This window comes from Triticum dicoccoides, chromosome 3A (assembly GCF_002162155.2).
Source record: "Triticum dicoccoides isolate Atlit2015 ecotype Zavitan chromosome 3A, WEW_v2.0, whole genome shotgun sequence".
NCBI classification, from domain to species: domain Eukaryota; kingdom Viridiplantae; phylum Streptophyta; class Magnoliopsida; order Poales; family Poaceae; genus Triticum; species Triticum dicoccoides.
In genome coordinates, this window is record NC_041384.1 from 674,912,616 (window position 1) to 674,926,151 (window position 13,536).

The 13,536-nt window shown below is 49.9% G+C and overlaps 1 protein-coding gene across 3 annotated transcripts; it reads right to left on the bottom strand.

Annotated features, from left to right (window-relative positions):
- Nucleotides 1–6: 6 nt before the first annotated feature.
- On the bottom strand, nucleotides 7–5,853 carry LOC119270119 (calmodulin-binding transcription activator 4-like). 3 transcript variants are annotated; one of them, XM_037552092.1, is made up of 12 exons: nucleotides 5,433–5,852; nucleotides 4,799–4,924; nucleotides 4,579–4,694; nucleotides 4,312–4,400; nucleotides 3,611–3,656; nucleotides 3,075–3,224; nucleotides 2,786–2,993; nucleotides 2,532–2,659; nucleotides 1,531–2,234; nucleotides 826–1,354; nucleotides 415–708; nucleotides 7–241 (listed from the first exon to the last, which is right to left on the bottom strand). In XM_037552092.1, the coding sequence occupies exons 1-12, from the start codon at nucleotides 5,452–5,454 to the stop codon at nucleotides 224–226; spliced, it is 2,430 nt and encodes an 809-aa protein (XP_037407989.1). In that variant the 5' UTR covers nucleotides 5,455–5,852; the 3' UTR covers nucleotides 7–223. The 3 variants fall into 3 exon arrangements, with proteins under 3 accessions (XP_037407989.1, XP_037407988.1, XP_037407987.1); XM_037552091.1 differs by having other exon boundaries at nucleotides 2,532–2,614; nucleotides 2,786–3,224; nucleotides 5,433–5,853; XM_037552090.1 differs by having other exon boundaries at nucleotides 2,786–3,224.
- Between the last annotated feature and the right edge of the window lie 7,683 nt (nucleotides 5,854–13,536).

Consider the following 13,536-nt stretch of genomic DNA (forward strand, 5'->3'; position numbering starts at 1 on the left):
GGGGTATGTACAGTGAAGTGAAACTACAATTTCACCATGGATTGGTGATGGTACTGAAATTTGTTGGTAAATCCTTCTGATTTGGCAGGATCCACTACTCACCAAGGCTTTTACTGCTCTTCAGGAAGCCAGCTGCTTTCCAGATCATCATTTAACAGGGGAGGAGGACACAGGATAGTGGGTGCCCAGTGCTCTGTCACCAACATAGCTGGTGCCAGATCAGCTACTTTCCATGGCCAATCTGTGATGGGGAAACCATTTTAGTAAGTTCAAGAGAATAAATAAGTTGCAAATTTCATGCACAAAGTGCTAGACAGTAGGTATGGAGTGAGTTTTTCGCTCGTAAATCTGTACTTCCTTAAGCAAGTTTTGGGCTGAAACGCATTCAGTAGACACCACGGATCATGGCCTCACCTTTGCTTGTTGGTGCATTTCGAGCATCCTGCGGTAGTCCAGCCTTGCGACAGGGCAACCGACGATAGCCGATACCCTCGAAACAGCCTCACTGACAGCTGTTTCCACTCTTTCCTTGCGGAAAACCTTGACGATGTCTTCTTCCTCGTCTTGGTCGATTGGCATCGCCCTGCTATTGATTCCTCGCAGACCAACGCCTTTTCGGAACCACCTCAGCATGATCTTCTCAAGGATGCCAACACTTTGAAGTAACTCCTTGTACTTGTTTCTTTCTCGGTGAGCTCTGAACCGTGCCTATCAGAATAAACAGGTGGACTTGCTTATCGACTGAACAAAATCCTCAAAACATTAAGGATGCACTAGTACACATCAAATAATTACTCTGCGCATTATACGCGGAACTGAACTTACCTGAATCTTGATGACATTTTTCCGAATTTTCTGATATTCCTTACGTTTCTTCCAGCACCTGAAGTTCTTCTGGATAGATAATGTAGCTCTTTCGAGCATAGATGGCGAAGCAGAGCTATCTCCATTCTGAAGAGCCTTTTGTTTCTTCTTTTTTAAGGAAAACACACGGAAGGTAGCTTGTATGCGTCCGGCAGCTTGAACAGCATTTCGGATAGCTCCTAGAGAATCCTTAAGTGCAAGCTGATCATCAGTTCCACCATCCACATGTGCACATTTATCTGATACTCTATCCACAGCATTAGATGTACTCACTCCACCATTATGATCTACGGGTTTCCCATTTTCTTTTGATTCCAGAGAATCAAGGGTACTGGTTAGTTGTGCTTCTGAAAGGAATGCAGAGATGCCTATGAAACCATAGGCAGACGCAATCGAAGCAGGTGTCTTGGCAGCAGGGTCTTCCGCTGTTGGATCTGAAAGTGCACCCACAGCAGCGCCTGCAACAACAAGAACCGCTACCATTTGTTCCCTGTCATTTCATATTAGGGTCAGAGTCAGGAGGAAATCCATATGTGATGAAGCTAGGAAACAGAAGATAAATTGCTTATATTACAGATGGGACATTTGCATTTGGTTGCAAGAATAGGAAAGCTTACGAAACTAGTTTGCATACAACATTCCATTTAATGAATAGGTCATCAATACCTTCCGAATCGTGCAGCCCAATGCAGAGCAGTCCATCCATTTGCATCACGGTAGTTTATAGGCACGCCGTTACTAAGCAGCGGTTTCAAAGCCCAGTCGTATCCCAATGCAGCAATTGTATGTATCACACCATGGTATTGCCTAGGAAGCAAATACTCCCCTTCACTATTCTGTTCAAATTTGGATGATAGCCAGTCCTGGAACTTATTGTTAAGCATCACTTCCATGATGCAATTTACTGCATTCTCATGGTCCAACTGCTCACATGTTCTCCCTATAATCTCTGAGGGGTTAACTGGGAATCCAGACCGAGCATTTGGGAGTGGCAACCTGAACTTTGAGAAGAGTTCACAGCCATGACTATCAAAAAGCATCTGCACATAGTTAATCAGCAACAACAGCCCATTGTCACTTTTGGTAGGCCTCTGTTGGAATTCAAATTCTCGTGCTTCACTGCAGGGTTTCCCGTTCCCATTAATCATTGTGTTGGTAGGCTTTTCAACGAATTCAAATTCTCGATCTTCAGTGCAAGGTTTCCCATTCTCATCGAGCATGCACATTCTCACCTTTCCAGCACCAAGGTATGGTGGAGTATAACAACGGATGACACCTTGCTGGACAACTACCGCAGGTACTTTAACATCACCAAATAGTACCCATGAACTATTGGAGAGGTTGCAAGGGAAATCTCCTACAATGACAACCTGCATTATGTTTAGAGCCTCCAATTAATTATTGTAAGATCATGGTAGAAATTGACTTGAATGCAGTATTTCCCTAATGGACGGCATTTTTGCCAACGACTCAACGAGGCAATAGATGAACCCACAGATCATGCACACTCCGATTATTATAGTGTATATGTTAATGTAAATCCCATGTGACAATATCCCCAAATGGTTCCATAGCTTATCAATAGAGCAGAACAATGAAGATGCATTATTTAACTCACAAAAATAACTCGTTCAGTTAAGAATATCAACTTCAGTTCTGGGTGATACCTTAGCACTTTCAGAACAAAATGCCCATTCTGGAGAAACCTCATGAAGATGGAACCATTGGTTTTCATCAATTGTCACAGGAGCTGAATGTAGAATAGATTTAAGTTGGTCATCCTCCAACCATGTTTCTGATCAAGAAAAGATATACATGGAAAAAATGCAAATTTTCAGAAAGTTTGCCCATGTTAACCCAGGCAGTAACTACCAATGAAAGAATCAAATGCATGGCATTTGCTAGTGCTAGAGTAGAGCACCTGAATATTTCAGGACATCGATAGGATCGGGATAAGGGTGACTTCCTTCAGCATGGTTGTCTTCACTAAACCCCAGATCAAAGACATCTGCAAGGTTTATACATGCGTCTAGTTCTTCATTCTGTATCCCATGCGCAGGAATAGGATCATGATTTGGCAGAACCTCATCAGTGTTAACATCATGACGTTCCTTGTTTTCCAGACTCAGCTGCATTTCAAGTGTCCGCCGCCAATCAAATAGACTTATATCATTTGTTTCATTGTTTATGGTCGGGATCTGGGAACTAACTTCTTCCGCGGATCCTGGGCTGCACGAGTTGAGAAGTGGCGCAACTATCTCACTAGTCAACCCTGGCGAACTATGTGCATCAGCTCTGCTAGCACTGCCATTCTGATTGGATGTTGGCGAACCGTTTAGCACTGATACTGAAATGCTGCCCTGGCAATCAATCAGCAAACAAAGGTTAAGCACAGGACATGCCAAATGTGGTGACTTCAGTCACTATAATAATATGCACTAGCTTAATAGGTGAGTTAATCAATGCAAGCCTACAAAATTTCAAGTTCAATTTCACTGGTGCTATGCCCCAGTGATCAATTAATCTTATATTGCCCACAGTTGAGAGTGAATAGATAAGTGTGGGTAGTAAACCAATGTTATTGTTTCACTCATCCTAGTTGGTTAAGCATCAGAACTGAAGATATGTTGTGAGAGAAGGAAGATAACGCAATGAGTAAATTGCAAAAAAGCACCACAACTGGGGACCCTAATTCACAATTGGGGATCCTAGATTCATAAAGCAAGGAGTTAAGCAAGAGACAAACCTCTAGAACGTCTCTATAGTGGACAAGAACGATGTGCTCATAAGCCCTGCAAAGATGAATTGTTTTCATTAAATGTGAACTAAAATTTATACGTAAATGGTTCGTATTCACAGGGGAAAATATCAGCAAATCATAACCCACACTCCAACAGTAGAAGTCATAGTAATAACAGGGTATAATACCAATATTTTCTGGAACTTAATTACTAGTACAAGAATTGATGTGCCTATTTTGGAGACTCCTAATAAAAATATAGGATTGCCCTTAGGAATAAAGTCTCTTGCACTGTTCTGCATCATCAGAAAAAGTGGAAGAACATTGTAGAGCATTACAAATTTTAACATGTCTACAAGGAACTGGTGAATGGTGGTTTCTATTTGTTGGGAACATCTCAGATGGATGCTGAAACTTCAAAGTAACGACCATACAGAGAATAACTTGTGAATACGAATTGTGCAACAGGCTTTACCATATAAGCAAGAAAATGAAACGACACGTGCCCATGAACTGCTTATAAATTCCTCCCTGAGTCCCCATTAAAAAAATTCTTCATGAGGAGCACAAAGACAAAGTTGCTATTGGGTTTGTGTTCTAAGGAGAAGCAATCACAATTTAAAAACATCCGAGAGATAAGAAAAGCTTATGTGAAGCATAGAATACAGTACTTAACATATGCCCCTACACAAGTAAACAGTCCTTACGGTTCAAGCATCCAATATATCCGCCTCATGAATCTAGGATTATTTTCTGCACGAGCATAGTAGCAATTCAGAGCCTTTACATTATCAACCTGAAATTTGCAGGGTCAAAAGAAGAAAGCATATTAACTACCCAGCTTATCTGATTGGGCCATAACAACAAATATCCCATCTATTTATTGGCTTTCTCAGATGCTCGCCGCCAAAACATACCATGATTAACACTTGAACTCCTATTACTAGACTAGAGAAGATAAAGGTTGAACAGACCTTAAGGTACTCATGTGCTTCATTGCCGCTCTTCCCATTCTTCTTTTTCTGCCACACATACCCATCATTCCGGAAGAAGCGATGTACCCTACGGTTGAAAAGGAACCAAGAACCACCTGTAATTTCAGTACCAAGTAGGTTAATCACACCCAGGGCACACATTAGATTGAATCGGATACTGTATCTCGCAAGCAAGAAAACAAAAGGATGGTTTTATTACCCGGTGGCCTCTGAGGGGTCCTGTTTTGGATCCCGAACAGCTCACAGTTCTGCAATATGTCAAGAACCTCTCTGGGCTTGAGCCACCGCGTCTTCACCTCCCGCTGCAGATTTAGTATGTCGTGACCTGAATCGCAAACAAAATGTAACAAACTTGTCGCAAACCAGACCATTAGGAACACATAACAACTAAGGGAATTTTTCACAGTTTATTAACGAAGCAGGGGATCACCATTTTTCTTTAACAAGAAAAGAAGAAAGAAACACAGCAGCTGGAGGGATCATGGTTCCAAAGTATTTATTACTAGATATTTCTAAAAAAAGAGTATTTACTACTAGTAGTACATAGGATCATGGTTTCAAAGTATTTAGAAAAGAAAGAAAGAAAGAAACATAGCAGCTAGGTGAATCAGGGACATGAGTTCTGCAGCAGCATAAATAGGATCCAGCACCAAATATCCATACACCTAGGACTATTTACTACTACTCCCCACCCCGCGAACCCAAATCTAACCGCCCGGCGCCTGGTAACCAAAATCCGCCGCAGAAACCGCGCACGAGACGGGGAAATATTGGAACTTTGGAACTACGGTAGTACTAAGTAGGAGGCGCCGGGAGAATCCGGCGTTGATTACCTTGCCGCTGCTGCTGCTGCATCGCGGCGGCCGGACGAACTCCGGCGAGGGAGAAAGAACTGGGGCGGGGGGAGTGGCGAGGGCACCGAATATCCCCGCAGGCACCACCGAGGTGAGTCTTGAATGGCCGGGTCGCCGCCAACTACTCCCCCAGGTGTTTGCGGTGGGTGGCACTACTTCTTGAATACTATACTGTTGGATCTGGGACGACCAAGCAATCACTCGCTCCGGTCCAGAGATGCCAGTCGGTCGCGCCGAGCAGCGGCAGTATCCAGTGAGGCCGGAGAGGGAGGGAGAGGGGGATTAGTAGGGAGAACGATGAACGCGTGAGGGGGGGAGAGTGGAGAGGAGAAACTGCGCGGCGGATTCCGCCGGACATCCCGGCACAGAGGGCTGGTGCCAAAGCCAAAGTGCAGGAGCAACTCCAACGCGGGGACCAATTCGTCGGCACGTGTTTGTTTGGGTCGAAATGAACGAAAATGTCAGCCCAACGTGCAGACTCAAATCGCGTTCGCTCGGTGTCTGTTTGTATGCATTTCATGTTTAAATTTGAACTTCATTTGTGTCCACGCGGACACCAAATGAACACGCGCACGTCCTCTCGGTGTCCGTCGTGGCCCCACCTGTCGGCCGCTCAACTACCGACCGCTGTCATATTAAACGCGGTCACCTACCTCGGGTCCGCCTGGCAGTAGGTAAAAGCGCGTGTGGCTGTCCTTTTTAATGCAAGCGTGCAAGGGAAAGGGAGGGGGGTCATCCATTTCCATTCTCGTCCACATCTAGTCACGCTTGCTCCCTCGCCGACGACAAGAAACCCTAGCCAGCTAGCCATGGACTTCTTCAGCGAGAAGGGGAAGGGGAAGTCCAGCGCTAGTGCTAGCTATTCTCGGGCGCCTCCTCCGCCGCCACGGGAGTGGGAACGGCTGTACATCCCAGTCTACCAGGCGTGATGGCACTGGCAGTACCGCCGACCCCTCCAATATCCAGATGTCATCCCGCCGCACGGCTGGCATCTGGACCTGCATATGTCCCCATTCTAACGGTGCCGCGCTCGTCGGCGCACGCCAAGGGGGTTCGTTGGCGTCGCGCACGATGTGTGCCTACGCGCCAGACTCCCCCAACTGGTAGCCGAGGAGGAGCACCGACGCGGTGTTCACATCGACCATGCCATTCCCCCCACCGCCCTCACAGGTCTTGCCGGAGGAGGAGGAGGAGAAGGAGGCGGAGGATGCGTACCAAGTCGCGCTCGAGGTGGCCCTGCAACAGGCGCTCGAGTAGAGCCGGCTGGAGGAGGACGCGCAGTGGGACAGCCTGGAGCAGGACCTCGCTTTGTCGGCCACGGGGGACTCCGTCCATGCTCCCCTTTACGTCCCACCACCGCCGCCCCCAGACGTCGAGCCCAAAGGCGGATCCAGAGCCAAAGCCCATGCCCACACGGAAGCAGTCGTCGCTGCCGTCGAGCCCAAAGCGGAGCCGGAGTGAGAGCCCACGCGGGAGCGATCGCCATCGCCGCCCCCAGCCATCGAGCCCAAAGGCGGATCCAGAGCCAGAGCCCACGCCCACTCGGAAGCGGTTGTCGCTGTCGTCGCCCTCAGTCATCGAGCCCAAAGTGAAGCCGGAGCCAGAGCCCACGCCCACGCGGGAGCGATCGCCACCGCTGCCCGCTTGGCCGGAGGAGTCCTACTCGTGGACCGACGAGCTCCGTGAGTGGGTGAGCACGCCTCCATCCACTACGCCGCGGCGCCAGAGAGGGAGGAGGCCCTCCTGGAGCGCCGGAAGGCGCACTGGCTCGTCGAGGAGCGGGACGATGGCGAGCGGCAGATGCTCTGGGGGCGCGAGAAGGAGGAGGAGCGCGTCCGCCGCGTCACAATGCCGCCGCAGCAGCAGACGCCGGAGAAGGCTACCTTGGCAGCCTGGCAGCTCGCATTCGGGTGGGCTGGGCCGCCGCCCGCCTTCATCGACCTCACCGGCCACGGCGACGACAACAAAGGCAAGGGCAAGAGCGAGGCCTAGGGCAGCGTGTGAGCGCGGAGTTTTTTATGTTTAATTAGTGTTTAAGTGGATTTTGGCCTGCGGTTAACCAGCCATTTATGTTTAATTATTTTGTTTTGATTGGGTATTTACGAAGTTTTTTTTTGATGCGCATAAATTTGGGTTTGCCATCTGATGGACGCATAGGTCAACCCAATAAAAAAGCAGAAGCGCCCGTCCGTTCGGCTAACCCAAACAGACAAAACGTACGTCCGTTTGGGTCGACGCATTGAAATTTGATCTAAACCTTTGCTCTCTCTTTCTTGGCGATTATTATGATATTTAATCAAATCTGTTGATCTATCCAGAGTATCTGTTTTCTTGATGGTTACAGAAAGCCTGATGGTGCTACTGCCAGGCACACATGTTTCTTTCAGAGAAATCACCAGGATATATTCTACTCTAGAACCACACGACAGCCGTGCCCGGTCCTTGCTTTGAGAACAATAAAATAGCCCCGATAGTTGCAACGCTAATGCATGCACCTGCTTTTTGGTGATATAAAACTGTTATCCGCAGCGACCCCCGTCGATTTGATCCGGAGTCCTCGTCACTGGGAGTACTATGCTAGCATGCTGGAAGGAACGATGATGGAGCTAGATCCTATATCTGCTAATCCGTTCATCTGTGATCTGTCCGGCTCTTTCTTTTCTGATGATGATGGTTACGCTGGGGGCGCACCGCACACACGTTGCTTTCACGATGAACCACATCGTGATATATTTTCTATAGTATACGACACGCGTGTTTGGTGGCGTGGAAGGACGATCAACTAACACTGAAACGACCCCCGCGTCGCCTGGGAGAGGCGACTCGGGGGAACCCTAGCCCGCCGCGCCGCCACCCCCTCTCCCCGGCTCCCCTGCCGCGCCGCCGCCGGAGGAAACCGCCGGGCGAAGCCCGCGCGGCGGACGGCGGCGGCGGGGCTTCCCGCTCGCGCGCGCGGCGTCGTTCCCGACGGCGACCGCTCCAGGTGGGGAAGGCTCGGCCTCCGGCGCTGCGGCCGTTGCGGCGCTCCCCGGCGGCCCTCTGCTTCGTCTCGCGCTTCTCCTTCTCTGGGTGGGTGGAGTGGCGTGGCCTGGAGCTTGGCCGGCCGTGGCGGCGGCGTAGGCGTGCGGGTGCTTAGGCGCCAGATTGGTCCGCGCCCGATCTGGCCCGCCGGCTGCTGTTGGCGGCGAGGAAGGGATCTGGCGTGGTGGTGACGCCCCATAGCGCCGCCGCCGCACCCCTCGCCTCCCCTCCCTTTGCTGCCGCCTAAGGGCCTCCCAATGATGCGATTTTGGTGGTCGGGATCCAGATCGGGGGAAACCCGGGTCGGCTCCGGCCGGCCGTGACGACGACGACGCCTGCGGGCGCCGATTTCTTCATGGAGACGTCTGTCAAGGTCTGCCCTTCCACTCCCCACCACCTAGCTTCTCGGGTGAAAACCTAACTCCGGTGGGCGGCGGCGGCGTCTTTGGCGCCGTGACCTTCTTGAAGGCGCCGCCTTGAGGGCTGGGTGGTGGCGGGCGCTGTTTGGGGTGGGTAACAGCTGCTGACGGCGTGCCCTTCTTCGCCCAAGCCTCCGCTTTTCCTCCGACGCGTCCAGGTTCTCCTGGGGGTGCCGTTTTGGAGTAAGCGTTGGCTGGGGGGAGGGTGGAGCGGTGCTCCATCTCACTCATTGATGGCGGCGGATGTCGGCGGCGTGGCGCTGTGGAGGCTCGACGTCCGATGCACGGAGATGGACTCACGCAGGAGGAGGTTGTTGTTTGGCGTCATGGTGGCGTCAATGGCGGAGTGGCCAGACATGGTAGATGCCTCAATTTGATCTGAAGACGGACCTGTGGAAGATGGCGGCGACGACACACGAGTGCGTCTGACCGGATTATGCCCCAGACCAGGTATGTGGCTCGGCTGGGGCTTCCGAATGTGTTTCGGCTTCCGGCTATTGATGTTAGGATTACGTGAGTGGTCTGGGTAGTGGCCCGGCTAGCTCTCTTTCATCATATTGGATAGGAGTAGTGGCATATGTTGCCAAGATGATGGATTCAGGCACATTGGTGTAATACTTTGTATGGTCATCGTGAATAATCAATAAAGTGGCCGTATGCATCTTCCAGATGCAGAGGCCGGGGGTCATCCTCCTTTTCTAAAAAAATGCTGCCGTTGCATGGCAAATTTGATAATTTTGATTTTGGGACGAAATCAATTCACGGAATGAACTGCCCGTGAAACTATTTCACAGCACTGATCCTTTTGTGTAGCGCTCGTTACGCAGGCGCCACACCCTACGGTGCAACGCCCAGCGCTGGGGCGTTGCACGCCTGTCCATCGTGGCAGCCCTTGGGCCCGCACCCAGTAGTGCAGTGCCTCCGAGCTAGGCGCCACACATGTAATGTGCAGCGTCCGGCCCGTAGGCGCTGCACTGTGACTTAGATGCCAGCCGCCCCTCCCCCTCCCCCTCCCCCACCCCACCCATTCGTTCCAGCAGTTACAGAACAGGCGCGCTGGCGGCTTCCTCCTCTCCCCCTCTCAATCCCCTCTCCTAAATCCTTCAGATTCGATGATTTGGTCCGTGCATTTCTTCACCAATCCATCCTAGAAGGTACTCTCCTCCGATCCCCTTCTTTCTATCCATAGAAAATATGATATTTTGAAGATTTGGGAATCCTTGTTTGATTAGATTAGATTTGAATCTTGCATGTATTAGAACTTTGCATGTATTACAACCCTTGTTTGTTTGATTTGTGGAACCCTAGTTTAGTTTATGGAAGAGTTATTTGTATGAAGTAGGCATAGTTTATGGAAAAGTTATTTGTATGAAGTAGGCCTAGTTATTTGTGAAATCCTAGTTTATTAGTTTTGTTTGATTTGATATGGTTGGATACATAGATTGGTACGGTTGCATCTAGTAGGCGTACTTTAGTTTATTTGTATTCAAAAGATAATCGTGTTGACAAGAAAGCTTTCTTTCAAAATTGTTAGGATGGTTTGGCTTCTCGATGATCACCGGGACAAACAACACCGGTCGTACGCTATGGCGGTGGAGCAGCGGGTAATAATGATAGTGGCCTATTTTATGAATTTCGTATTTATTTCAAACACAAATGCCCCATATGTAATGTTATGAATTGTTTGTTTGTAGGCGCTTGCACCTTTGAAGCTTCGTTCTCACGGGGTCACCCTTGGGTGGATGCGCTATGATGAGCGATACACACCGTATGTAAGGAAGACAAGACTTCTCCCTTTCATTCATATGGTCAAACGGTCGACGCCACCCAACAATGCTCCAGCACTCACCGCGCTTATTGATCATTGGCGGCCGGAGACACATAGTTTCCATCTACGGACCGGAGAGATGTGTGACGCCCCCGATTTGACCGTACACTAATCATGCACGCAAATGTGTACGATCAAGATCAGGGACTCACGGGAAGATATCACAACACAACTCTAAAACATAAATAAGTCATACAAGCATCATAATACAAGCCAGGGGCCTCGAGGGCTCGAATACAAGTGCTCGATCATAGACGAGTCAGCGGAAGCAACAATATCTGAGTACAGACATAAGTTAAACAAGTTTGCCTTAAGAAGGCTAGCACAAACTGGGATACAGATCGAAAGAGGCGCAGGCCTCCTGCCTGGGATCCTCCTAAACTACTCCTGGTCGTCGTCAGCGGGCTGCACGTAGTAGTAGGCACCTCCGGTGTAGTAGGGGTCGTCGTCGACGGTGGCGTCTGGCTCCTGGACTCCAGCATCTGGTTGCGACAACCAGAAAGAAAGGAAAGGGGGAAAAAGGGGGGAGAAAGCAACCGTGAGTACTCATCCAAAGTACTCGCAAGCAAGGAACTAAACTACATATGCATGGGTATATGTGTAAGGAGGCCATATCAGTGGACTGAACTGCAGAATGCCAGAATAAGAGGGGGATAGCTAGTCCTATCGAAGACTACGCTTCTGGCAGCCTCCGTCTTGCAGCATGTAAAAGAGAGTAGACTGAAGTCCTCCAAGTAGCATCTCCAAGTAGCATCGCATAGCATAATCCTACCCGGCGATCCCCTCCTCGTATCCCTGAGAGAGAGCGACCACCGGTTGTATCTGGCACTTGGAAGGGTGTGTTTTATTAAGTATCCGGTTCTAGTTGTCATAAGGTCAAGGTACAACTCCAAGTCGTCCTGTTACCGAAGATCACGGCTATTCGAATAGATTAACTTCCCTGCAGGGGTGCATCACATAACCCAACACGCTCGATCCCATTTGGCCGGACACTCTTTCCTGGGTCATGCCCGACCGCGGAAGATCAACACGTCGCAGCCCCACCTAGGCTCAACGGAGAGGCCAGCACGCCGGTCTAAACCTAAGCGCGCAGGGGTCTGGGCCCATCGCCCTGAGCACACCTGCACGTTGCGTACGCGGCCGGTGAGCAGACCTAGCAACCTCCATTACAAAGGAAGTTGCGTTAACGCAGTCCAACCCGGCGCGCGCCGCTCAGTCGCTGACGTCACGAAGTGCTTCGGCTGATACCACGACGTCGGGATACCCATAACTACTCCCACGTAGATGGTTAGTGCGTATAGGCTCGTAGCCAGACTCAGATCAAATACCAAGATCTCGTTAAGCGTGTTAAGTATCCGCGAACGCCGAACAGGACCAGGCCCACCTGTCTCCTAGGTGGTCTCAACCTGCCCTATCGCTCCGCCACAAAGTAACAGTCGGGGGCCGTCGGGAACCCAGGCCCACCTCTACCGGGATGGAGCCACCTGCCCCTTCAGCCCCCAACTCTGAACAGTATCACAGATAATGTAACTGTGTAAAGTATATCGTATATGCCCGTGATCACCTCCCGAAGTGATCACAGCCCAGTAGTATAGCATGGCAGACGGACAAGAGTGTAGGGCCACTGATGGAACACTAGCATCCTATACTAAGCATTTAGGATTGCGGGTAAGGTATCAATGACTGTAGCAGCAATGACAGGCTATGCATCAGAATAGGATTAACGGAAAGCAGTAACATGCTACACTACTCTAATGCAAGCAGTATAGAGAAGAGTAGGCGATATCTGGTGATCAAGGGGGGGCTTGCCTGGTTGCTCTGGCAAGAGAGAGGGGTCGTCAACTCCGTAGTCGAACTGGTCAACAGCAGCGTCGGTCTCGTAGTCTACCGGAGAGAAGAGGGGGAAGAAATAATGAATACAGAGCAAACAAAGTATCACAAAATATAACAAGGCAATACGCGGTGTTCGGTGTTCCCTAACGCGGTAGTAGGTGATACCGGTGAAGGGGGAAAAACATCCGGGAAAGTATTCCCGGGGTTCCGTGTTTTCGGACAGATGAACCGAAGGGGAAAAGTTGCGAGTTCGATAGGTTAGGGGTGTGTGGCGGACGAACGGACTGTGTATCCGAAATCGTCTCGTCGTTCTGAGCAACTTTGATGTACAAAGTTTTTACATCCGATCTACGGTTTATTTTATATTAATTTCCAAAGTATTTAATTCATTTTTAGAATTAACAGAATTAATTTAATTTAAAATTGCCATTATGATGTCAGCATGAGGTCAGCGTGGTGTCATCAGTCAACCAGTTAGTTGACTTAGCCAAACTGACAGGCAGGTCCCACATGTCATTGGCTGAAGACTAATTATCTGTTAACTTTTAATTAGCAGGTTTAATTAGAGTTAATTAGTTAACTAATTAGGGTTAGTTAAGTTAATTACTTCACTAATTAATTAATTAATTATTAATTAATTTTATTAAGTCATTTTTTTATTTCTTTTTTTTCTTCTTCTTTTTTTTTAATGTTCTGGGGCCGGGCCCCACATGTCTGTGGCCCATCGGGGCCTAGAGGGCACGGGCGAGCGGGTGCGGGCGCTCGCCCGAACGGGGCGCGGGCAAGGCCGTGGCCGGCGATGGCCACCGGAGCGGCGGCACGGCACCGGCAAGGGGAAGCAGGGGCGAGGCCAGGTGCAGTGGTGGCCGGCGGAGAGGCGAGGCCGCAAGGGCCACCGCAGGCGCGGCGGGCGCTAGGGAGGCGCAGCGGCAGCAGCGGTTGCAGGGCCAGATGCGCGCACTGGGCGTGGCCAGCGCGGGGG